Source organism: Protopterus annectens, chromosome 6.part0, assembly GCF_019279795.1.
Source record: "Protopterus annectens isolate FY-2018-M chromosome 6.part0, PAN1.0, whole genome shotgun sequence".
Taxonomy (NCBI): Eukaryota; Metazoa; Chordata; order Ceratodontiformes; family Protopteridae; genus Protopterus; species Protopterus annectens.
In genome coordinates, this window is record NC_056737.1 from 153,802,388 (window position 1) to 153,829,887 (window position 27,500).

The 27,500-nt window shown below is 37.3% G+C and overlaps 1 protein-coding gene across 3 annotated transcripts in view; it reads left to right on the forward strand.

The window, feature by feature from the left end:
• Positions 1-27,500, forward strand: part of NPAS3 (neuronal PAS domain protein 3) — a 2,415,438-nt gene that overhangs the window by 1,066,389 nt on the left and 1,321,549 nt on the right. For all 3 annotated transcript variants that reach the window (XM_044073889.1, XM_044073888.1, XM_044073890.1), the window contains exon 3: positions 18,134-18,216. In XM_044073889.1, the coding sequence (XP_043929824.1) occupies positions 18,134-18,216 (83 nt within the window). The remainder of the gene's footprint in view (positions 1-18,133; positions 18,217-27,500) is intronic.

Here is a 27,500-nt window from a genome sequence, read left to right on the forward strand (position 1 = left end):
TTAAAATCCCACAAAAAGTAAGTATGTGGTTGGTGAGATTGCAATGACTAGTACAAAAATACCCCATCTTTGTGATAATGCTAAACAAAAATCCCCCTATGCTTGATATATCATGATGCAATATGCTTCATCTTGAACTTATAATGCAAACAAGTTTATTACAGGATACTTGTATGATACACCCTGGCTACAGCTCTGAGCACACATATATCCAGCAAATGCATCCACACACACACACACACACACACACACACACACACACACACACACACACACACACACACACACACACATGCAGGTTCACTCTGATTGTGACTACTCACATTTGTGAGCACATGTAACCACACCCACACATCTGTATTCCTAGCCTCCCACCCACATTCAGGCATGCACGCACACGCACACATTATTCTGTCTCTGACATTACCATTGCCACAATGGAGGTAATGTATTGTCTGTTGGCTAGAGATTAGTTTTCTTTGCCATTTCAAACTGCTGGGATTTACATTTCCAGTAATTTGATAGGGCAACCAGAAGAAATGTGAATTACACTACTGATCATCGACTAGTTTTGTAGATCCCTGTGATACTGCTAGGACTGATGTAGTGAAAAAGGTACTGTATCAGTAAAGGTTTAGCTTTGGGCACAATGTACTTTAGGATCTGAAGCAGAAATCTGCATTTATGCAAACCTCATATAGCAAAACACACTTTTAAAAGGTACATAAAAATATAATTAATTGCCTATGCTGTTCTATCGTTGATACTTTTCAGGAAGCACCTTGGGATTAGTGCTACTCTTTTGCTTCTGGTAAGTGAAGGAGTTAAGGATCATTGGTTCCCAGATGTGTGCCACTCTGTTAAGACCAGACTGTCTCCACCACTAGACAGACAGCAACTCCAGTAACCAACTCTAAATCTCATAGGTACTATTCCCTACCTTCAGCCCACATTAGAAGCACTTAGAACCTTGTATCTGCATTTTCCAAGTGTCTGTGTAGCCGTCTTGGTTGAAATGGACATTCTGAGTCAATGTAGCAATTGTCTTCATGTTGTAGACAAAGCTCTCACACAAAACCACAATAAATAACATGCAGGTTGTCAGTACCACACAACTCCACACTAAACTGCTCAAACCAAGTACATACAGCTACATATACTGAGGCTCTAAAAAGTAACCTTCCTAAACTAGGCCACTGAAAAGTACCTTCAGAAACCTCATAAACAGACAGCACATACAGCACCCAACATGAAACACATCTAAGAGTCACACTGACTCTGTTCAAAAGGCCATAGGTCACACAATCTAATATCCTAGTCATAGGTGATAGGATCCCTATCATATGATTATGTTTTCAGAAACTCAAAATTCATATTGTCGAGACCATATGATCGAGTTTCTGAAAACTCAAATGTTTTGAATGGAGATTGCGGTGCAGGTCAGAATGGGAAATGTACCCTTTTCCTCACTGCAGTGTGATGTCAGAGGTGGTATATTTAATTTACAAGGGGTGTGGGGGGCATGGGGGGTTTCCCCCTGCAAAAATGTAATAAATGTTAGATTTCTGTGGGGGTTTTTGGATATTCGAGTTTTCCAGTACTCGATCATATAGTCTTGATCATATAAATGTTGAGTTCCTGAATCTTGATTATCTGATAGGGATCCAGGTCACAGCATAGTGAAACATACCACTACACCAACCACCAGGCTGTGCAAGAAGGGTACCATGGTTAGTTACCGAACAGGTGCCAGGCTTTACCACATCATACATTCACTCAAGTCCTTGTTACATAAGTACACATATGGCACAATCATAGTGCACATGAGTGTAAATGACTTGAGATGTGCCTCCGTGGGCTATATGAAGAGAGACATGATGGATCTCTTGGAATAGGTTTCTGAGGCAGGTATACACCTAGCCTTAAACAGCATCATGAAGACCCTCACCAAGAATGAGGCCAAAGTACAAAGAAAAGATTATTGATTTCAACACTTGGCTTAGGTTTGGTGACATTATAGGGGAAACTATATACATACACACACATATATATATATATATATATATATATATATATATATATATATATATATATGTGTGTGTGTGTGTGTGGGTGTATATATGTGTGTGTGTGTGTATATGTATAGCTAGGTGTTTGTGTGTACCCCTTTCTCTCTCTCTCTCTCTATACATATATATATATATATATATATAAAATATATAAAGAGAGAGATATGTAGACACACACACACACACACACACACACACACACACACACACACACACACACACACACACACACACACACACACACACACACACACACACACACACACACACACACACACACACACACACACACACATATTAGCATGGGAGGAGATAGTAGATGCATTGTCAAGAATAGCTTGCACCTCTCCCTCCAAAGCTTTTGTGCATTGGCTAAGAATGCATTCAATCCCACAGTGCCTTTTTTCGGCAATGCCAGTCTTCCAAAGCTTCCAACATAAAACAGAATCTGGATAACCTAAAGTTATTTCTGCTCATTCCTAAGAGCTATAAAAAAATCTCCACCAATAACAAGCACTCCTTGCCCTGAAAAAGCATATATATATATGCACTTTCACAGAGTCCTGGTTCAGGACCAATGTGAACACTCCATCCATGCTAGGTTTCAGTCTGTACCACATGCTCTGGCACACCATATTAAATGAAGCCACTAAAGGCAGCAGTGTATTCTTATTCTTAAAAACACATTTCTCCTCTAGACTCATTAGAAAAAATAATGACCTGGAACTTCACCACATCTGACTTACTATTACAAAATTTCTTATCATAGTATATCTAATAATAGGACCCCCATGTCCCCAGCCCATACCTCTTACCTAACTAGGATGAAGACCCTCTACATTAAACCAAGCACCATTCTCCTAGGAGACTTCCACTTCCCTAACATTAAAAGGTAAACTTGTATGTGTGCCCCGAAATTTCTAGACTTCAGTAGTGTAAGTTCTCTGTTGCAGTTAATGACCACCCCAACCCAGAGCAATAAAATCCTGGACTTAGTTGTTACCAATATGAGGTAGCTTTGCTCGCCAGAAATATTAACTTCCTCCCTAGCCAAATTGGACCACTCCTTAAGATAGAAGACAGACGCATCTGCAAATATTTTGGTATTTAACAACAAATATGTCAAGAGTCTTCTTCTTCTTTCGGCTTTCCAGGTTAGGGGTCACCACAGCAGATCATCTGTCCACTTATGATTGGCAGTGGAGTTTTACGGTGTTGAGTTGCCAGCCCGGTGCCCAACCTTCCACAGAAGGCACACACGCACACACACACACACACACACACACACACACACACACACACACACACACACACACACACACACACACACACCTAGGGCCAATTTAGAGTGTCCAATCAACCTACAGCATGTCTTTGGGATGTTGGAGGAAACTGGAGCACCCGGAGGAAACCCACATGACCACAGGGAGGACATGCAGACTCCACACAGAAGGCACCCCAGCCGAGGATCAAACTGAAGAACCTCTTGCTGTGAGGCAGCAACGCTAACCACTGCACCACCGTGGCCGCCCAACAAATATGTCAAGGGTAATCTACTAAAACTGAGAGATGGCCTGGTTAAATTCAAAGTGCCTTCCTTCTTGACTAACCCAGTGGTTATGTGGAATCATTTACTACTAAATTTTTATGCACATGTTGATAGCTGCATAGATGTATATGTCCCCCCTCAGAAGTAAATGCAGTGCCAGTAATGCTCTTGCTATATTTAACAAACTCTGCACCATAATCATATCAATGACATTCAGATAGGTGGTAAAAATAGCCACCCAATTAAAGGATAATCACAAAGCCTTATTTAACTATGTTAGAAATCTCAGAAAGAATACCCAGCATTGCAAACAGTTAATAGTAAGGAATATCACATTCTCAGACCCAGAATGCAAAGTCAGTATGGTAGTAGGCAAATTTAGTTCAAACTGCACCTCCTCCTTTCCTACTATATTTCCAAATCACATACCTGTGTCTATATCTCCCCCTCAAATTTCCCAAGTACAAGTCATCAAGGGACTTTCCAAGGCCAGGAATACTGCATCTATGGGGCAGTATAACATACCTAGTTGCCCACTGGTCAGTCTGAAAAAGGACTTGTCAGACCCCCTATGGAGGTTATTCATTATTAGCCTTTAAATAGGCTTCATGCCAAGTGAATTTGAGGGCAGCAACAGTCATCCTCTTCCACAAGGTGGGCATCAAAAAAGTTGGGTAATTATAGACCATAAGCCAGACCAATCTCACTTGCAGAGCTACTGAAACAATCATTATCAAATTAATAAATAAGCATACAGTTAACCTGCAAACCTCGACCCAAGCCAGTTCAGATTCATCAAGGGCAGATCCTGCCAACTTTGAGAAGGTTGTTGAAGCAATGAATGAGGGCAAATCACAACACACCACATACCTAAAGCTTGTGAAGGCATTTGATACCATCCCACACTGAAAGAGCAGTATTCAGTCAGTAATAACCCTTTATGATGACTATTCTCTTACACATTCACATTTGAAGCTCAGTGTATTAGAAATCAGCCACATATCAAAGAGAAATTATGGAAATATTGCTGGTATATAAACAGTGGTCCTTTCTAAAAGTAATTTTGTACTTTTTGATGGATTTTTTTCATAAAAAATATATCCTTGTTAGTTGTTTTAGTGCAAGGTGATTATAGATAGCTAGTAGAAAGAGAGAACCACTGTTTTACTTTTGATGTAATGCAAAATCTGTGTTTCATCATTTACAATTATACAGAACATCTATCTGTCTGGATCTGATTGTAAATCCACTTTGTGTGTTTCAGTTTTGTTTATTGAATAACCAAGGATATAAGGCTTTCACCAATTGTTTGGCCCAGTAGACTAAAAAATCAAACTGGTGTGGTTCAATGTGTTCTGTTAGGGAAAGAAGCTATGGCAAGGGGATGTAACTAGCCCAGCAAACCTGGATTGTATTTAGTTATTTACTTATTTTCCATTTAGTGGTGTTAGCCCTAGTATGAATCCAAAAGGGGTTTACACAGCCAATGAAGTAACATTTCTAGACTTGCTAACTAAAAAAAAAAAAAAAAAAAAATCATATATCTGAAAAAAACTATTGGAAAAATTGAAAAACTCTGATTTTTTTCACTTCATAATGACAGTGAAATTAAGCATTTGACTGGCATTTAATACATGTATAGAAACCATTTGTAATATTCAAGTCTCCTCCTTATTTCTAGACTTGTCTAAAATATTCGACACAGTTTGTCAGAGCAAGCTTCTACTTCAAATTTCCTCATTAGGTTTATCTCAGCCCACCATTCTGTGGTTCAAAAGCTATCTATCCAATCCATATTAGACAGTAAACTGGCCCTCCAGCTTCTTTCCATACCTCCCAGACACCACTGTGCATCACAAGGCTCTGTCTTTGGTCCTCTCTTCTTTAACATTCTCACCAACACCTTCCACACATCCACACAACAGACCTCCGGAATATAGTATACAGATGACTTCACACTTATTTGCACATCTGACAACATGGCACATTTCCAAAACATTGCTCAGGAAGCTTTAACAGCAGCTGAAACATGGCTGTGTAATTCACAAGTCATGCTCAACATTTATGTAAATAATACTTTCTTGGTTTGTGATCGACTATGCAGTAGCCTGGTAAGAGAAGTTTTTATTTGAATTTATATTTTATTTTTACTACTGTTTTTCACTGTTTGTAGGAAAGAAGGGATGGCTTGTAGACAAGAAGATTTATTTTGATTTGCATTTTGTTGTTTTATCTTTAATTCTCATTGTTTGTTGTTAGAAAGGAATAGATTTTCAGCAGGCAAACTCTAGCCATCACAAGAGGCCTTGTCAGCTATAAATTCACATGGACACGGACTGTAGAGATGACATTCCAAAGCGTATCTAAACAATCCTGCCATAGTTTGATTTTTGATCTTTACTATTAAAAAGCGGTGCGACTGTCAGCGATAGTGAGCAGAAGTTACTGCATGCTTTTTCACCCTGTATAATGGAATTCCAACTTTTGTGTGACTCACAACTTGTCAGAGCAACAACTTTACCGGACTTAATACTTAGTTGTATATTATTTGTTAGATTTTTCTCATAGAAGTTTATTTAAATTCTCTTTGAGTTTGTTAACTGTTTTTTGATTATTCATTTCTCTTCGAATTCTTTATTCATTTACAGCCAAGTATGGATTCCTTGAATGAGTATGCCATTAATGATTTGGTAAAGCAGAAGAATCTTGTACAGTGTGTTAAATGCTGTGTATATTTAAAGGTAACATGATAACACTGGTGATCTGTGTTCCGTATGTCAAAAGTTGGATGGTTTGCTTTCCATTGTTATTAATAAATCTAGAAAAGAATTACAGGTTGGAGGACTGTTCTTACATATATCAATTACTAGACTGATGAGATTAAATAATGTTAGGCAAACAGCAAATAGAACACATTTAGGAAAGGAAGTGTCTATTGTCTGTAAAGATGACACTATTAAACAAGATTATGCCACTGACATCTTTGGAATTCTAGATGCACGTGTTCAGCAATCTGATGATTCAGAGCATATAATAGAAAACAAAATAAAGAAAGAAAGGAAGAAGTTCAGAACAAATAGCAAGGTGGAAAAATAAAACAGATAAATGACTGCAAAGCAAAGAGAACAAGTACTAAAAATGACACTGCTTTGTTATGTAACACAGATTACAGGGAATGATAGCATTTTACTTCTTTGTTATGTAACATATAGATTATAGGGAATTATAACATATTTCTATCAGAAAACTTTCAATCTACAGAAAAAGGCATCATTTTTTTCAAAAAAAAAAAAAACGAACATAGAAAAATAGGCAAGGGGCAGGTGAAAAGGAAGCAGTCAAAACTGAACGTGGAAGGACTGAAGAACATTACTGAAAGAATAAAAGAGGAGAAAGACACACATTAGACAAAATGGCACAAGCTGTGGATGTACAAATCCAGCTGGATTAGAATTGTTTGCTTGAAAATGCAATACACAATGGAAACATTGGAATTAATAAGAGATTAATGGTGAGGAAGAGCATTCCTTTGTAATAATTGATAGAGCAGCTGCTACAGAATTAGAAGTTGAAGATTCTTCAGATCTGGTCCGAAAATATATTCTTGTAATTATAGAGTCAGTTATTAAAAGAAGAACTGATACTTACATTTGCAGAGAAAATAATGAACGTTGAATAATGTTATGCTTGCCAGGAGCACAAATAGAGAATGTGACCGAGACTTAAAAATACCTTAATGTAAGGACGTATGCCTCTGTTTTTATTCATGTCAGTGCAAATGACCTCATGTGAAAGGGATCTGACTGTTAGTAGGGAAGTTATGACCCTCTTAGATAGCATAGCTTGTACAGATGTTAAGATGTAGTTTTCATGCATCACACCTAGAAAGGAGAGTCAGGTCACTGTGAATGAAAAGATTTTTGAGTAAATACCTACATTAAAAAATATCCCATTTTAAAAAATAGAAATATGTAGAGCATCCAAGCCTATTTTTGGTCACACTTGTGTTTAGACAGGATGATATGCACTTGTCAAGATCAGGAAAGATAATTTTGGCAGTAAATGTTTTGCAATATTTAACAAACACAAGGCAGGATTTTTGCCAGGTGGAACATTTAACAGTTCACAGATAGCAACATTTGATGCATCTTTGATGGTTGTTAATGCTAGGAGCATTAATAGTAAATGTTTTATTGTAAAATGTACTACATTCCCACAAAAAATGATGTTGTATTGTTTGTGAAACATGGTTAAAGAACAATGACTGAAAACCAGTTGTGTCAGGGTATAAATGTTTTTACTGTAACAGACATTCTAACAAAAAATCAGGTGGAGGTGTTATGATAGTTATAAAAGATAGTTATGAAACCTGTGATTATTACATATTCATTGATAATACCAATACTATAGATTTTGTAACTGTGACAATAAAGACAACAAGAGAACATGTAACAATTGTTGGAGTGTCTAGACCACCAAAGTCAAGTGCTGATGACCTAGAGGAATTAATTTCTTGTATGAAACACAGGAGGGAAGAATAACAGTGGCTGGGGACTTAAATTTACCAGAAACAGATTGGAATAATATTCATAAAACAACATTAGTAAGGGAATTATTCACAACATATGATCAGGAGCAACAATTGCTTGTGTTCCTAAGGAAATTGCTGTTACTTCATGTCAAGTTTTACCACTACTGATGCACAGTGATCATGGGGTTATAAAGGTAATTTGTTGCTAGATAAGTTTGTCAAACTAAAATCTAAACCAATGAACAGAACAGCTTATATGAAGCAAAACAGGCACTATGTAAAACTGATTGGAGTGATGCATTCAGAGGAAAAACTGCAGAAGGAATCTGAAAAGTTTTGAAAGAGAAATTGTTTGAATAAAAAAAAAATGTTTGACATCAGGATCTAGGCACATGATATGAAGATAATTGATTAAGGTGCGAGACAAAAATGCATAAGAAATGGAAGAAAGGTCAAACTACAATTTTGAAAACTGAAATAAACAAGCTAGATAGACAAATTAAACATAGCATAAGATGAGATCAAGAAAAGTTTGAAGAAAATGTATATAAAGATGTTGGGCATAATAGGAAACCATTTTATAGATATATAAGATGTGGAAGGAGTAAAGACTTCAAATTGATAAACGTGTAGATTCTAAAGTTTATTCTCAGACACAACAGATGATAGATATATTTACAAAATCTTATGCAAAGCAGTCTGGCTCTACAAACAAGATGATAATTTGTCCTAGTGACATCCAAGTAACCTTGGATACTAAAATAAATTTAGATTATATTGAAAAAGAACTATGCAAACTGGGTCCAAAAAAGCAGAGGAAAGAGATGGAATTAGTAATAATGACCTGCACTTATAACACTGTTTTATAACAATATAATAACAGCAATGAGTAGAAAATTGTGCTGTGATGTAATTTATATAGATTTAACTTCAGCATTTAACAGGGTCATATACAAAACACTGATCAATAAATTAGAACAACTAAGTATTGATGTACTCTTGTTAAGATGGATAGCTGCATAGCTTGCAAATAGGACATGGCAAACATCATACAGCAACTGGACAGGTAAAATTTGAGGTTAAAGTCATGGTGTCCCACAGGGTTCTGTCCTAGGCCCATATTTGTTTAGATTACATCTTTCAGATCATTCCTTTTCATCTGAAGTACTCTATAGTTTGTATGTGGATAACTTGAAATTGGGTAAACTGATTACATGTGTTATAGTGAGGGCATGTCTACAAAAAAAAAAACATGCCTAAATTGACCATTTGGACACAGGAGAATAATATGCTGATAAGTATATCAAAATCTAAGCATATGAGATTTGGGAGACATAACTTGAAAGCTGAATATTTAATACAGCACACAGTGATTGAAACTATAGATTCATTTAAGGATCTGGGTATATGGTTAGATACAGCTATGACTTTTTCTAATCATATCAACCAATTGGTTAATGATAGTTATAGAACTATAGGTTGTATAAAAAGATTAATACAGTCTAGGAAATCAGAAATAATAAAGTTATTATTTGTTAGTTATATTAGAACCAAACTTGAGTATGGAATAGTAATATGAAAACCTTATAAGAAAACAAACAAGAGTAAACTGAAACGAGTACAGCAGAAATATATCAAGGCCATTTATGTATGTGAAAATTTAAGTTATTATGAAAGACTAAAACATCCAGACATGTACATTACCTTATACAGATATATTTAAGAGGAGGCCTTAGACAGGTATATAGGGTATTTAGAGACAACTACCCCTGGAAATCCATCCATCCTCAACCTCCTTTTCCCATGGGGTCGGGGTGTCACTTCCAACAGTGACAATCATCTCGAGCCAAGGTTTACACTGCTGGATGGCTAGCTCTGCCACAGTAGTTCATTCATACCATTCACTCACACTAGCACCTACAGCCAGATTAGAATGTGCAACCCACCTACTGCATGTCTTTGGAATGTGAAAGGAAACTGAACCACCTGAAGGGAAACCCACATGACCACAGGAAGGACAAGCAGACACTGCACAGAAGACACCCAGACGATAACTGAATCACAGAACCTTTTGCTGTGAGATGACAACACTAACCGCTGCAACCAGCGCAGCTGCCCAAACTACCCCTGGGAATATCTGGGGTTATCAAAAAGTAGTAAAATCATTAAACAAAGTATGTAGAAGATTCTGTTGGAATGAGAAGTGTATTAATTGGCTCTCAGATGCATGGCGTAGACTATCAAATTATATTAAAGTAAACACTTGCTTAGATATTTTTAAGAACAGCCTAGAAACTTATTATGGGAACAACTGTTTTAGTATATAGGTAGGACACAGGGGCATTAATGCTTGAAATATTTGTATGCATGCATGCATCTATGTACCCCCCCAAAAAAAAAAAAAACTTTTTCCCCAAATCCCTCTCCCCTGAGCATACAAAATTTAGAGTATTCTGTCTTGATAGTAAAAGAGTTGAAGTCATTCTCATAGTAAATTATTAGAGATTATAGTGGATGGCAATGCTAAATTTGACCTGCATTTACAAATTGCATAAGAAAAACTCATTAAAAGCTATGAATGTTTTATAGATCCAAAAACTTTTTCACCAAGACAAGTAAAGCTACAGTTGCTATACTTATCTCCTCCCCACACTTCTTTATAGTGCTCCCATCCTTACTAACCTTCAGGCATCACAAAAATCAAACTTGAACAATGCTATAACAAAGTGGCTAAATTTGCAGTAAACACCCATTTCAGAACCCACCACTGTATAGCACTAAAAAGCCTCAATTGGTTAGAACTACCTCATCAGCTAACATATGCTCAGCTTTTTACAACATTTTACAACATTTAAAATTATCCAAAATTATTCTGAAACTCCTTCTATGGAAAACAATCAGGATTTCAACAGCAAAATCAGGAAAACGTTTGTTCTTCCATCCTAGCTAATAATGAGTCACACATTCCTTTTGCTTCAAAAGCAATGGTGCTTTCTTACAGTTTTTTTTTCCATTTCACCAGCAACTAGCATTAGGTAAAGCAAGTTGGTTATGCACATCATTTCCAAGGGTGACAGAATTTCCAAGGGCTATGTGAAAGAATTTTTTCAGAAACAGATCCCAAGTGCCAGCATCCTTTATAACCTCCTCCAATGGTTATGCATTGCCCTAAAACTAATCTTACAGGTGCTGAAAATGAAGGAAATAAAACAGCTATCATGTCACAAACTGTGCCATTTTTTCAAAGCTCTTGATAATTTCAAGAAAGGACAACAGATAGACCTGTATTAATTATATGTGGTTTGAATAAATGTAGCTTGAAGAACATACCTCCTTTAATAATGTAGTATCTGCTAATGGCGAGTTTGGATATGGGGGACACTTGCCTATACATCTGTATTTGCACATCTGAGGTTAGGAAGTTTCATTTCTATTTTTCCATTTATGCTTTTTACTTTGTCCGTTATCTCCATGTTTTTTTTTTTCAAAATGACTAGCCTTCTGCTTGTATATCTAAGGACACAATATATTTAAGTTTTCCCACTATCCACATGAATGATGCATCCTGGCTCAATTTATCACTTAACTGGACTGTTATCTAACAGTGACTACTTAGGTATTTTTCTTCTTTGAGATCCCAGTAAACCTGTCAAAGTCTTTCACCTGTTCAGCCCAAATTAATTTTTGAACACTCGTCTTTGGTCTCTGCCACCAATGCATTGTTGTTATCCAGGAAGATGTGAAGATTTTTAGATTTGTGAGCCAGATGCTAAGCTTTCCAGAATAAGCAGCGTGTCAGGAGATTTGAGGGGGGGGGGCTCTCAATTTCTTGTGCATTCTGATGGTAGCCAGTGGAAGACAATACTCAATAAAGATCCAGTGAGTCCTATTAACCTATTAAATTTTTTTCCAGACAACCAGTTATAATGCCAAAAGTAAGTGCAAAGGACTGCATCACTGTCTAATAACTGACACTTCTGACTGTGCTTTAGTGTTCATCTGTTGTCTCTAAAGATTCAAGGTCTCTGAAGTACAAATAAAAAAGTGTGTTCACATAAAAAGGAGGGAAATTAGGACATAATGTCTGGCTATCAGTAGCATTTCAGGCAGATCTTCTACCTGGTACTCTGCTGATATACAAATGAGTGAATAGCTACAATCAATAAGTGAACTACATTATTACCCTCACAGGGTCACAGTACAGGCAATTCACATATGAGACATAAAGAGTACTTTCCCAGAAGTAGGTCAAAAAGACTGATGCACAAATGTCAAAAAATAACAAAAACCCACCCCTGCTAAAGACGCTTCAGGTCAAAAGGAAAAACGTGGACCAATTTCCTGAGTTTGTCACCACAGTATTAAAAACTTGGTCAAATTTGGCTCTATCTATTGGTGGATTTATGATTGGCTGGAAAGAGGGTGTGACACCATTAAGAGTATGTGATTGGCCATCAAAATGCTTTTCGTGAAACAGAAGCCTCTAAGCATTACGATCTGAGGAAACCAGAATCTGCCGAAAGCGCTTATAGTTATTTGGAGGCCTTGTTGTATTTGTGCTTTTTCATTGTTTTTATCTTGGATATTAAAATATATTTTTTATCTCAACCAGAGATTTTAACTTGTACTGTGGTGCTGTGGTGATGAAGTCAGGATATTGTTCCATGATGCACAAATGTCAGTTTTTCTTCATACAACATATGCAAAGCACCTCCAGTTTGCGATACAATAAAGACAGTGCACAAATTCCATAGTTTTATTTGCTTCATCTTCAGCATCAGGCCAGAAAAATGAATGCAACTTCCCTTTGATTCAAAAATTGTTTTACAACTTTACATTCATGTCACTGGTAGAAAAATTCATTGCCGTAGAGTTGGGGTGGAGGGATATCCCTGGTAGGTGAGTAGTGAGGGCCAAAGGATGCATGACTAAACTATGAAATGTGAGACATAGGGGAGGAGGGAGATGAAGAACACATGTATGGATGTTTGTTACAGAAAGAATTTGATGACCATGGATTACCCTTTCTAAATGGGTCTGAGAGCAGATCAACAAGTTTGGAGCATTTACCTTGCCTACAGCACAGTATAACCTTAAAACTGTTTATGTCATATGTTTATTCAGTCAGTGCTTGGCACTCAAAATTATGTTGCATCTTCACTTCACATACTGAAGACAGGCTGTGTTTTCCAGAAGCACCAGGCCTGCAGTTACCACAGTTTTTAAGGTTGCAAGCTGTAGATCCTGTGGTACAGGTTTAATTCCCTCAACCCTCGTTTGTCTACCGTGTAACCTTAAGTAAGTTACTTAACCAGGTATTACTCTTGGGTTGACCCTGAAAAGGGACATTGCCTCCAGTGGGCCTGCCTGGTTAGCAAATAGTATTATGTATTATTCAACAGAGACACATTACCATTGGCACGGATATTGCTTTTCTAGTAAGCAACCTTCATTTTCTAGAGTCATTGCTTCATTACTGTTAACCCAAAACTCACTGATGCACACTGCATCAGTTCTATTGTTTAAAAGATAAATACTTCAAGGCCATCAAGAAGTTCGGTTTCACTTCTGTAGGTTAATATTTCCCTCATGGTGTTACGATGCACAACAGACAGCTTCAGAAGGAGTTCCCAGGAATTCAGCAGGACGCTATTTCCAGTGGTTAGTCTTGTAGTCCCTAACTGGAAGGGGGAGGGCCTGTGTGTCCTAAACGATGCAGGCTATATAAGGAGAGTAGTGTGAAGCAGTGGCTGTGAATGGACATGTATTTTGAAATACCAGTCATCGTTTCTTATTTTCTAAGCTGAAAGCAATTTACAGGTGGTGGGGCTAACAAATGAAATGTCACTCGTAGTCTAATAACATAGGTGTTTACTGATCCTTCCTGATGCTACTGAAACACACTGCTCATGTGACAAGACAGTGGGTGATTAAGGGAGTAGTCCTTGTCAGGTACTATGTCTAGCAAAATGTTATTCATATCCTTTATAAACTGCATTTGTCACTAACAGGTTCTTGTACAAGATATCTAAGGAGATTTAAATGTGGCCCACAAATGTAATGTGCATTGGGAAGAAGTGTGCATTGGGAAGACTAACCATTTTCATGTTAGAATGCTAATGCAAAGCTCCCACAATGAATTTTCAAAATTGTACTTTTTTTGTCATATCTTGATTTGATGTGTTGTACTGATGCATGCAAATCACTGCAAGTATTTTTATTCATAAGATCATAAGAGGTTACTAGGCTATTGGCCCTGAGACCCGTATAAGCCAAGCCAAGAGTTTAGCCCATGTTTATTCAAATCAGCCCCTGATGCCCCTGTTCAGTAGGGACACGGGTGGAATTCCAGGGGTATATTTTCTGTTTCCCATCCAGTTATCCAGGTTGTACTTAAAAAAGGGTGAAGAGGTACTCTGATTGACTGGAGAGGGAGTCCATTCCATAGATGGGGGAGTCTCTGGGACACAAATCTGTCCCATCAACAAGTCTTGTTGATGTCACAAACCAGGTTGAGGCCACACATGTGGGTTACTCGATTGAACCTTGACTTGTGGATATGCAGCAGTCCCATCAAGGTGGGATCCATGATCACCTTGTATGCCAGACAGTGGTCACTTCTGAGGAGTCTGTATGAAACTGAGTAAAGGGATAGGGCTTTTAGCCTATCTGTATATAATAGATGTTTGAGGCCCTGGATTCTCCTGGTGAGGAACCTCTGTGGTATCTCCAGCTGCTGCATGTGCTTGGCAAGCTACATGCCGAAAGGGGCATTGTACTCAATAACAGGCCATATAAGGGAAGAATACAGGGATGTTATGAGCTCCTTGTCCCTGGATGAGGTACCCTTACTTATGAGGTGAGCCATGTAGAAGGCTTTCCATACAACGGAAGCAAGATGGTGGTCAAAAGTCAGGTCGCTATCAACCTGGGTGCCCAAATCCCTCATGACTGACTGTGTGCTTAGGACATTGCTATTAATGTGACAATTTCTGGGGATATCACTTTCCCCAAAGGGATTATGATGATGCATTTTTTGGTATTCAGCTTGAGGCCATGTTTCTTGCACCAGTCATTTGTCTGAGTGAGACCCTCTTGGAGAATGTCCACATCACTACCGGAATTGATGACAGCACCCAGCTTGCAGTCATCTGCAAATCTGGTCAGCCATAGCCTACTGGTTTTGGCCTGCACCTCAGAAAAGTATATCTCAAATAACAGACACCTCAACACCGAACTCTGGGGTACACCGCTTGTTATGGGTCTACTGCTTGAGGTGGCTTCCACTATTTTGACTACGTGGGTTCTATCAGTGAGCCAGTTTGCTACCCATCTGGTAACATATGGATTGGTGCCTAGCTGAGACTTTAGCCAGGTCAAGGTAGGTAGTGTGCACCTTCATCCCCTCATCCATGGCTTTGGTGACTGTCTCAAAGAAGTTAACCAAATTTAGCAGACATGACTTGCCCTTGGCAAAGCCAAACTGTGTGGGATCAAGTGTTTGGAGGTTGCCAATGTCCTTGTTAATGAGGTCCATGATAATCCGTTCCATGGCCTTGCAGATCTTAATCTCTGATTACCACCTTAGTTAAGTTCAAGGTCACAGGTGAGCCACAACCTACCCCTGCACTCAGTGGGTACAAGGCAAAGAGACTGTCTTGAATTAGGCAACAGCCCATCATAAGACACACGCACTGACTCTTACACAATGCACATACCTACATGTTACTTGAATGTACATTGGTTATTATACATTATTTATAAACCCAAACAGATGAAATTCTATATTCACCTAAGTATTTTTCAGTTTCATCTTCTTCCCACAATGCAGTTTTTGTCCCCACAATGCAAACACAGTCCATAGATAATTAATTGTTTTTTTACTATATTTAAAAACAGTGATAGTACTGTGAAATACTGTTTCCATGAAATAACTCTGTAAGCAGTGCAATTGTTTCTTTTTCATAGACTTACTGTAATTTATAATAGCAGTACATTGCTAAAAGGCTTTTCATGGTAGATGCAAATTTTCTTTAGTGCAAAGTAAATAAATATCAGGGTTTTATGCATTCAAGTTACTAGTTTTCAGACCATCCGTGTACTGTTGCTTAGGTGTTAAAACATTGCCAGACTTTGCTCATTCAACTGTTTTTCATATTAAGATGCTAACTCTTTGTGTGTCTGTGGGGGGCAGGTGTGCTTTACTATAACTGTTTTATAGCACTTTGCTGATCTGAGCAAGACACAGTTTCATGGTATAGCAGTGAAAACTACAGAACAGATGTTATTTGGCCTGTACTAGATGAGTTAAGACCAATTACTTAAAAAAGAAAAAAACAAGCAAGATTTGAGCAGAAAATGTTGGAGCCTTCATGTTTTATGGTATGGAAAATGGAAGTGAAGAAAATGAAAGGTAGCAAAGATTTTCTGAATATTCAACTATATTTAGATGATACTTCTTCTTTTGGCTTTTCCCAGTTAGGGGTCGCCACAGCGGATCACCTGTTCGCTCATGATTGGCAGTGGAGTTTTACTGTGTCAAGTTGCCAGCCTGGCGCCCAACCTTTCACAGAAGGCACACACACGCATGCGCTCATGCCTAGGGCCAATTTAGAGTGTCCAATCCACCTTTGGGATGTGGGAGGAAACTGGAGCACCCGAGGGAAACCCACACGACCACAGGGAGGACATGCAGACTCCACACAGAAGGCACCCCAGCCAAGGATCGAACCGGAGAACCTTTTGCTGTGAGGTGGCAACGCTAACCACTGCACCACCTACAGGTAGGAAAAAAATAACTCAGGGATATACTAAACTACACTGGAGTGGGAGTTTTCTTTTAATTATAGGCTGAAGAATGTTGACATTCTTTGAATTTATGCTGTTTAAAACACATTTTCCTGACTATAGCTACTGTGCTATAATTGCCAACAGTGTCATGTTTACAGAGTTTTCTCCATGGAGTTGGCATGCATTTTTAAATGAGTATGATCTGCATTATAGTGAGCTCATCTGCACGTGAAAACAAGTTTGGAAATGGAATGCCAATGACTCACTGTAGTTTTAAATGAAAATGAAATATAGACAAACACACAGATGTGTGTGTGTGTGTGTGTGTGTGTGTGTGTGTGTGTGTGTGTGTGTGTGTGTGTGTGTGTGTATATATATATATATATATATATATATATATATATATATATATATATATGGGTCCATGTCAAAATAACAAACGCCTACATCATTGAATGTTAAAACAATGAGACCAGAATGCTGAACAGTTAAAATACCAAAATCTTACTACACTGAACATTAGAACATTGAACAGGGCAGGTAAGTAATTGTGCGAGATCATGGTACAGCTGGGTTTGGGATCAAACCTGTTCCCCGCTGTGGTATGGGCTTGGAGGTAGAATAGCAATGGATATGGGCTTGCCCCCTGCAAAAGGTTCTGTCTGTTGTGTAGTTTAGTTGTAAAGAAATACTTACCTGTTCAATGTTCTGATTGTTGTTGTGTGGTTTTGTTATTTTGACTGTTCAGCATTCTGGTCCTGTTATGTTATCATTCAGTGATGTGAAAGTTTGTTATTTTGACATGGACCCATATACATACATATAGATTAGATATAGATGCGCGCACACACACACACATATATATGTGTGTGTGTGTGTGTGTGTGTGTGTGTGTGTGTGTGTGTGTGTGTGTGTGTGTATGTGTTGTGTGTTGTGTTTTATCTTACATACATGATGCCAGCAGGACATGTGCTTCTCTTCATGGATGACCTGGGGAAGTTTGATCTTAATTGGCGTGTCATAGTGTGTAAGGATTTGCATCTTTAACTTTCCATATTACATTGCAATATTACATAGGTCATTGGGGCATATAGGTTAAAGCAACGCAGTTGTTTCCAAAAACCTTATATGAAGTAATGTGTCCCTTTTATGCTATCTAAAGATGTGTAATATGTATAATTTTTCCCTTTGCAGCTATTGGAACACAGCGGAGAAGAAGTTCCACTGCCCTTGCTATGGAAATTTTTGAGACTCATTTGGGCAGTCACATTCTACAGGTAAGCAGTGAATTCACAAATGCATACCAAAGTTTGACAAATTACTTAAGCGCATGTATTGCATAGATGTGATGTTCTTTCATTTTTGCCATTCCTTTTGACCAGAATGAGCAGGTCTGTGGATATGACATTCTTTATTTGTACTAATGCTAGAAATTATGAATATAACACTTATGTGATAGCTGGGTAATTAAGAGTTATGTTTTATTAGTTAATAATAAATTAATAGCATGTTTGCTTTACCAAATGTTTTGTGGAATATGTGACAGGACCTTTTATCAAACTGTAAAAGCACTGATACTAAAAAGTCTTCACATATCAGTCATGGGAAGCCTTCACATATTGGGGAAGAGTAAAGCTTCAACAGTTTTATCGGTAACTCTTTTGAGATTGCCCCAGATACTAACTTTTCTACAAACACAGTCAGTTGCAGAAGATTAGGTTACTGCTAGGTAATGCAAACTTCTGTTTGACATCAGTGATGATTGCAAAGTCCTGCATAACTGGTAAGATATTAGCTCTAAAAAAGCAAGTAACCTAAAATTCTTGTTAGATTTTTTTTTTAATATTGAGAGTTTGATTCTAGGTCCTTCTGTACTGCTTGAGCAAAGTGAAATGACTAGGAACATATAATCTGCGAAGGATTATTGTTCAGATGATTATCACATGTACTGCAACACATTTAAACTCTTATGATTCTACCTTGCAATGAACACTGCAAAGGATTCTGGGATTTTCAGATTCAACATAGAGAGAGCCATTTAATAGACTTATTTCTATAACTAATAGCAAGACATAGCATTAAGATTTACATCTTTAGCATTAAAACTTGTAGAACTAGCTTTGCCAGATTACAATAATTTCATTTGTGGTCTTAACTTTAATAAACCTGTAGCGGGTATTCCACGTGTATACACTAAAAAGGAATATTTCTGATAGTATAGATCAGTGCTTTAATCTTTAGTACGGCCTGCCATTGCTTTAGTCTTATTAAGGATATAAATAAATCTCTGTGGCGGCAGTCCAGATGTGAGTATGTGAACAAAAGCACTGTAAAATATTTAATAAATTAAAGATATATGGTATGTAAAAGTTTTCTGTTTTGCACAATCATGTTGCACGGTGACTACTTGCACAGCTGGCATTATATCTGTTATTTCTACTGTGTCTATGTTTTACACAAATCTGCAATGCATTCATTAAAAATGAAAATATTTTCAAAATGCTTCAGTGATACCTTTGAAGGCGAAGGTGTATTTCAAAGGTGAAAAAGAGATTTATAGTTAACATCAGTGAAGTATTGAATGCCTGTTGAGGTGTGGCCTTTTCAAGGAGGGACTTGTTCTGTACAAATTGTCCCCATTAATCTTCAGCCTAATTGATTGTGTAAAGTTTGAGGGTGACATTTAAGAGAGCATGGTCCGCTGGTGATTGATATAAGCAAAATGAACTATTAATGATGTAGAGCAATCATTACTTGTAGGGATCAGTAGCTAATATTAGATTTTTTGATATTCTGAAACACTTTGCATAGAACTGTCTTGTTGCAATTGTTTTAAACCTGTGTATTATTTGATACTGACCTAAACCTGCAGTGAAATCAGAGCAGGTTGCCAGTTTTACCTTTCCTTCTCTAAACAGACATTATTTATGTATAATGTGAGTTTTAAAAACATTAATGTTTCAGTTTTCTGAGTAGAATGCTAGTTTTCTTGAAATGAGCTATACATTATTATCAGGTTATGATTCTTCCCGATTCATATGCTATTTTCCTGTGTTACTGTTTGTTAAGAGAGTGGTTAGCACTGTTATAGGGTGGGAAGTTGGCATAATGGTTAAAGTGTTTACATTACAGAGACAAGGTGCAGGGTTTGATCTTCACATGGAGTATTTGGCTAGGTTTAAAATGGTCCACAAGGGTAATTAGCCTAGTACTAATGTATGACTCTATAAATGCTTGGTTTTAGTATTATGTTATTCATTAGCATTGCTACCACACCATCTGGTTAAAAACAACAAGCTCTACATAAGACAATGGTTTTAAGATCATGGCACACACACACACACACACACACAAAAATCACACGCAAATACAGTGTAGTATGCTGAGATATCTATCTAAGTCATGTGAATGGTTAATATGGGTGTATAAAGTGTTTGGTGTGCACCTAAAATGAGTCCCCCTCAAAATATCCCTCAAACCAAAAAAAAAAAACAAACAAAAAAAAAGTCATGCAATTTTATAAGTCCACTGACGCTTGGTATAGCTGAGCAGATTTTGTAGCATTTTCATGTCTGTAAGGCAGCTGACTGGTGGGCAACACCCTTAATGTATGGTATTAAAAGGTCAGCAAATGCCCCAGCATCTGTTATTTCTTACACATATATATATATATATATATATATATATATATATATATATATATATATATATATGCTACTTCATTAGATCGAGTTAACATAAAATCGAAATGCATAACATTGAGACGAGAACATCGAAAAGGTAAAACAGCAAACAGTCACAAATCTGAAAGGTACACCATCAAAAAAAACAGCTGTGGATGTTACAGATAATTTTTTTTTTAAACCTCATAGCTTTTGAATGGAGATTGTGGTACAGTGAGGACTGGGTAATTCACCCTTTTTCCCACTGTAGTGACATTTTGGAGTTGGTATATATAATTTGCAGGTGGTGTGCAGGGAGTAAAATAAGTTTGTGGAGGTGAGTAGAATATTACTTACTTTGTTTTATTGAAAGATTTGTAAGTCGAGATGTGGTTCGTTTTTCATGTACATCTCAGTATACTTTAAAGTGACAGGTTTCTATTTGCATTGAATGTTTACTTATAGATGTGAAAACATGAAGCATTGAATGTGTGTGTTTCGATGTTGTATGTTTTGGGTTTGTATCCTTTCACTGTTTTGCCTTTTCGATGTTCTCATGTTGATGTCATGCATTTCAATTAATTTGATCTACTGAAGTAGATCCATATATATATATATATATATATATATATATATATATATATATATATATATATATATATATAATCTGTAGAAAGCTATTCAAGAAGAAGAAGTTACATTTCCAACTGTACATACAGCTCTTGGTCCTGTGTATCACAAAACTTCCAAGAAGAATACATCTCAAGTGCTAAATTTAAAAAAAATGAATTGTGCAGTGACTTAGAAAACAGCAACCCATTTCCAAAGGAACATAATTTATAATTTACCTAATTCTGGGTGATAAGGCAATGTCACTGTTTCCCTGTCTAGATGCATTTGGTTTTCAGATTAGTGGTTCAGCTATGTTGTAGGTGTTTATATCGTCTGATAGAGAATTCACTTCCTTCAGAAAACTACTGAGATGGAGTATAGCTATTCGTAACAGTACAAACTTTAGACTTCTCTAGAAAGTGGCAAGGCCCCGCAAGTTACAGGATGTACTGGGAGACATAACAAAAATGACTTCCCAAGAGAACAGCAGTGAATTCAGATATCTCTTCAATGTGATTCTTGATTGTATAAGCAGGACACACACATTTTCACCCACTTTTTATTGCCCAGATGGGCCTTTCCCACAAACTTTTTATAATTTCTCTTGAGATTGTCAAGAGTTGGCCTGTAGACAAGCAAGTGCAAATATTTTGGATACTGGTCTGGATAAGGGACCTGGTGTTTTGGGATGTCTATTACTTTTTTTAATTTCTTTAGTGTTTTGGATAATTTGAGTTATGAGAGGGCATGGCATCATCAAATTGTGCCTCTGCACATATTTGTTGACAGGCCAGTTCCACAAGTACAGTAATTAATGTGAAACAAGCTGATTAGAAACTGTAAGACTGTACGTGGAAATATGGATACTAAGCAAGTTAATATGCATATGCAAATTAGCTTAATTGATATTACTTTCCTCTGCAGGGATTTTTCATTACTAACTAGAGCGCTACATTGTTCATCTCATATTGAACAATTTAGTGGCTAATGAGACCTGTTTGCATTCATTTGCATATGATAAATGAGTTCAATTGCAATTAAATGCTTTCTTTAATAACTTGAAAACTAAATACTTAACTTTTTGTAGGTGCTATATTCCTAAGTTAAAGACTAAATGCTAGATGAACTGAGTTTTTCTTCAAATAAAACATTAATTTTTGTGTTACTAATAAGAACTGAAACTAAACTACTTTAAAATATAACACTTTATAATTCTGATATGTCTGGACAGACATTTGGTAGAGCACACTTTTTTGTACTTACAACAAATATGCCTGTCATTAAGCTAGAAGTGTAACAGTGTAGTGGTTTGTGGTGACATGATTTGCACATCTATGAAATGTGATGCTAATTAGTTAAATATTTTTACACAGCACTGCTGGTGGTAGTAGTAAATATGTGCTTAAGCTAATAAAACCCACCACTGCACTTCTAGTTTTCCACAAAAAATATTGTTCTTAGTTAAAGATGTTGTAGCACTATATGCAAGTAAAATAGAAAAAATGCATTTGAAATGTGTGGTTACCATTACTTTTATAACTAAATGCATAGCTGTCATTAAATGTCTGCATGCCTTGGTCATTATGTATTCACAGCTCACTCTTCCAGGCAGTCAGGTAACAAGCAACTCCTAAAATGTGATCTTAGCTGCATTAATTTGAACATTATATCCAAAGTAACTGCTTACCTAGAAATTAATATAATATTATTTAATCTGCTGCCTTCTTAAATATGCAGAATGGAACATTGCAGCAAGTTTATTTGTCTACCTTTGGTTCTGCTACTGGTATTGAGAAATGCCATTGTACAAAAATTAAATACAACAGCTTTGTATGTTCTTACTGTTTTGAAGCAGTACAAATGTATAAAGCTTTTTGGGTTGTATGTGCCTTGACTAAGCATTAAAAAGGCAGCATATTGACATTAAGTGATAAAGAAATCCACGATATTAGCAAAAAAAAAAAAAAAAATCGAGAAACAGAATATAAGCACTATTGTACTGTCCCTTCTATTGTAGTTTCCCTAAATTTAACAACCCACTTTATATGGTGAATTTGTGTTTTACGCATGGAAGTTACATCTCAATAGTAGCACTTGCAGAGCTTCTGAAATAACTTTTACAACCTTACTTCATTCTTTTTTTTGCACCTTATTTCTATTCAGCTGTGACCAAGGAAGAAAAGCGGGAAATGGGGGAGGTTGGGTTACAATGGTTAACATGGGGATTTAGAAGGGGCTAGCTGTCCCATTTAGGCTTATGGGATGCAATGAGCTTAGAATACATCATTCAGTACAAAATATTTCAATCAAATTTTCAGATGTCAGTCTTATTACCTGCTTATTATGCTTTAAAGGTTGATCAACCTCCATTGGAAAGCCAAGACAGCAGACAGTGAGATATTCTTAAGTTAGGTAGATGTTAAAAGTTCCATCAGTTGTTGTGTGCAGTACCAGGTAACCCCTGCCCCCAAGTCAGGGCACATTTAAGAACCCCTACTTACGCTTCATAGCAAAATCAATTCCTTCTACATCAGGCAATATTAACAGATTTTGCCAGTTTTGAACTGTGACATCAGATAACCCCAAAGAGTGCCCTTTTGTTCTTTGTGGTTGCAACAAAGACAGCCATACATACGATAGCCTTCAGTAATGCCAACTCACATATTACTGCAGAACCAACTGCTTATCGCTAGAGTTAGCAACTCCCACTGCTCAGATACATATAAAAGTCAAAGCCCAGCACTTTAAAGTGGTGAATTTTCAGTCATACCAACATCTTTAATGGTAGGTGTCTAGCCCTGGTATCTTTAATGGTAGGTGTCTAGCCCTGGTATCAGGTGCTCTTAATCAACTCAAAATAAATCATTTAAAGTTATAGTCCCAACTGAGCACTCATGATACCAGGTAAATTTGTAGAATCTTCCCAAATCCTGATTTAAGGACTGATTACCTATGAACATTTTCAGATAACTTTTACAGATCCAGATTAAGTCTGTATTCCAAAAACTGGTACTTCCACCATTCTGACTGAGTTTTAAATGTTAATGTCCTTCCCTCGAGTCACATTAAAGTACATGTTCTAGGTCATAGTTGGATGAATATGTAAATAAGGGTCAGAAATGCACTCAGCACATCAGTCTGACCTTTTCTTCAATTTTATTTTAATTCTTTGGCTACCAGTCGGAGAAGTGACCATCTGAAGTGGCAGCTCTGAAACCTATTTTGTATTATATGTATTTTATAAGTTCTTTCCGAATGCTGGCTACAACAGCAGACTGCATGGGTGAATAAGAAGGTCAGCTACTGCCCCTTCTCTGCATGTAAATCCTTGTGACCTGCTCAACAAGTCAATTAAATTTATACTTTATAGCCACTTCCCTACATAAGGCAGTAGGTGGTATTTCAAAATATTATATACACAAAATATTCTCATGCACACATTTTATTAACACGAATGGACAGATTAAATGATATAATTTCACCAAGGACAACTGCATGTTTGAATCTTCTCTTGTCCCTTGAATGGGGTCATTTTCAGAGTTGATTATATCAGTGAGCAAGGACAGCTCCCACCTATATGGAAGGCGTGTGTGTGTGTGTGTGTGTGTGTGTGTGTGTGTGTGTGTGTGTGTGTGTGGCTGTGTGTGTGATTTGTTAGCTGTTATTAGGTTGGCTTTGGGGACTTTGGCTTCAGCTGACCATACCCCATTCTAAGAGATACATAGTATTTCTTGCTTTTGAATGAATTTATGCAGAACAGTATGATATTATTACACCAAAATGCTTGGCACCAACTAGGATGTACAAGCTTAAGCTTAAGGAAGTTGAACCATGCCATGTATCTTAATAATCAGAAAGAAACCCAAGCCTGTGTTAATGGAATGCATGGTAATGATAAAATCATCTGATTCTCTGAATGGTGTGTAACTGAGCTTGTGATGAAAGTGATCAAACCAGTATTGTGCAATCACAGAGCTCATAAAGTTTTAGAAATCTTGGGGTGTGACTATCACTTTTTTTATAAGCAATGCTAGTAACATTTTTTTGTATTTCATCAGACCCTAAGGATTAATGCACTTATACTGCGTTCACAAATCTTTATCTGTCAATACCATTCCTGCATAGATGGCTCTGAAATGAAATGAAAACAAGGCATTATTTTGCCTAATATTTATTTCTATTTCTTATTTGATTCATCAGCTAGACACAGTGAGCTCAAAAGTCTATGTTCATGAGCAACTCATGTGTACAACAAGAAAATTAAGTGATTGGTTCCAGGTAATGCAGAATGCAAGTAAGAAATGCTAGGACTCAAACCCCTGTTCCCAACATTGTGCTATATTAACTCTATGTCCATTAATGAGGTAAGTGTGAACAGCGGGATTAAAATGAAAAAAAAAAATGTGCAATTTAGTACACAGGTCAAAAAGCCAAAAAAAATGTTTGCCATTGTTTTTAGTAAAGGGACAACATATGTAAAAGGCTTAAACAAAAACAATTACGACGTGGCTTGCTTGTGCCACTATCGCAAGGATATGCAAAGCTTGCAGCATTTTCCCTAAACTGCGCCCTCAAGGCGCACTTCTGTTATGTCACTTCTCCTTCTCAGTACCCTTAGGCAAATATTTGCTTCAGAAAGGCCCACTGGGAATTCTGAAATGCTAGCATGGAGACTGTACACCCCACACTAGAGTGCATATAAACTGAATTTGCAGGCAGACGAGTGCCATTTCATTCACCTAGTCTGTTCAGTTCTCCCTGCCTAAAGGATGTCAACAGCTCCCACTTATCATGAAAGCTGGCGTAATACAAAAAAGGGTAAAGTGGTATGTATTAGGACATGGTCTAACATAAAATGTAGGGGATACTGCTGATTATCATTTAGAGTTTGCTTCATATGAAGAAAGGTATCCCTAATGTGTAGCAATAACAACGTTATACAGATATTTCTATTGCAGATGTGTATTAGCTGTAGTGTCGCACTAGTATATCTGGGTTATAACTGTCATTGTACAAGTATATAAATGGTGTGCACATATGTAACCTCAGGAAAGCTTGATATTAGTATGCGAGCTGTTCTTCCTGAAAACAGGAAGCATTATATGGGGTATAATCAGAGGGCATGACTTAGAGCAGTAATAATACTGAAACTGATACTGTTTTATACCATTAGCAGTTGAGACACTGCAAGTGAAATGAAATCTCAGAAAGCAGATTTGTAACTCTACATCAGGTATACACAGTAGATACATTACTAGTTCCTTAATGCAGTCTGAATTTGAGTTTGACCTTGCTTCATTTGCTGATAGCTGCCATTTTTGATGAGCTGTTACTTACTGATTGGCTGTGGAGTAGTGAGTAACATTATTACTTCACATCAAGAGATCCTCCAGTTCAGTTCTCAGCTGGCATGTCTTCACTATGCAGTCTGCATGTCCCATCTCTTGCTTGTTTTCTTTGGGGGTACATCTGCTTCCTCCTACATTTTAAAGGCATGGAACAGGTGAATTGCATTTCTGAACTCAATAGGGATGTGTGTGTGTGTGTGTGTGTGTGTGTGTGTGTGTGTGTGTGTGTGTGTGTGTGTGTGTGTGTGTGTGTGTGCGCGCGTGCGATTTACGAGATGGATGCAGCTCTGTAGCCATTGTGGGATGAATTGTTTATGTCACCTTTCTGCACTGGCAAAGTATATCTGAAGATATTGTACAAATGCTGGGAAGGGGTCTCACTTACGGTGCTATTTGTTTCATAGAGCTTTGGAGCTGTGAATGGACCTTTCCCTTCCATAATACCCTTGCATTATGTCAATACTAATGCCAGTTAACATACTGTCCGTACTGATACACCCTTTGTATTTACAAAGAAAGTACTGTTGGTCAGACTTCAGCTCAGATGTCGTCTGTGTTTTGCTCATTTCCTTCTTCCTCCATCACTGCAATGGTTTCCACTGGCTATTTATTCTGTAAACTTCTTTCTTCCTCATTGACCTGCATCCCTGTCTCTGATGTCCTATGTTCATTTTCCTCTACTGACCTTGTAACTCAGGAGGTCTAGCATAGTTTTTACCCCTTTGTCAAATGAGCCTTCTAGCACTTTTTTTTAATTAAATTGTGACTTGAAATACTTCTGTGCCTACATGCACTCTTGTAGTATAACTTGCCTACTGCCATCCTTAGTGGCTATTTACTTTAACTACTGTGCCTAATGTGCAACAGGAATTCTCTCTGCAGTAGTTTTCCATCTTCCCTTTGATGCCTGTGCATACATGAATAGCATGCCTTCCTTGT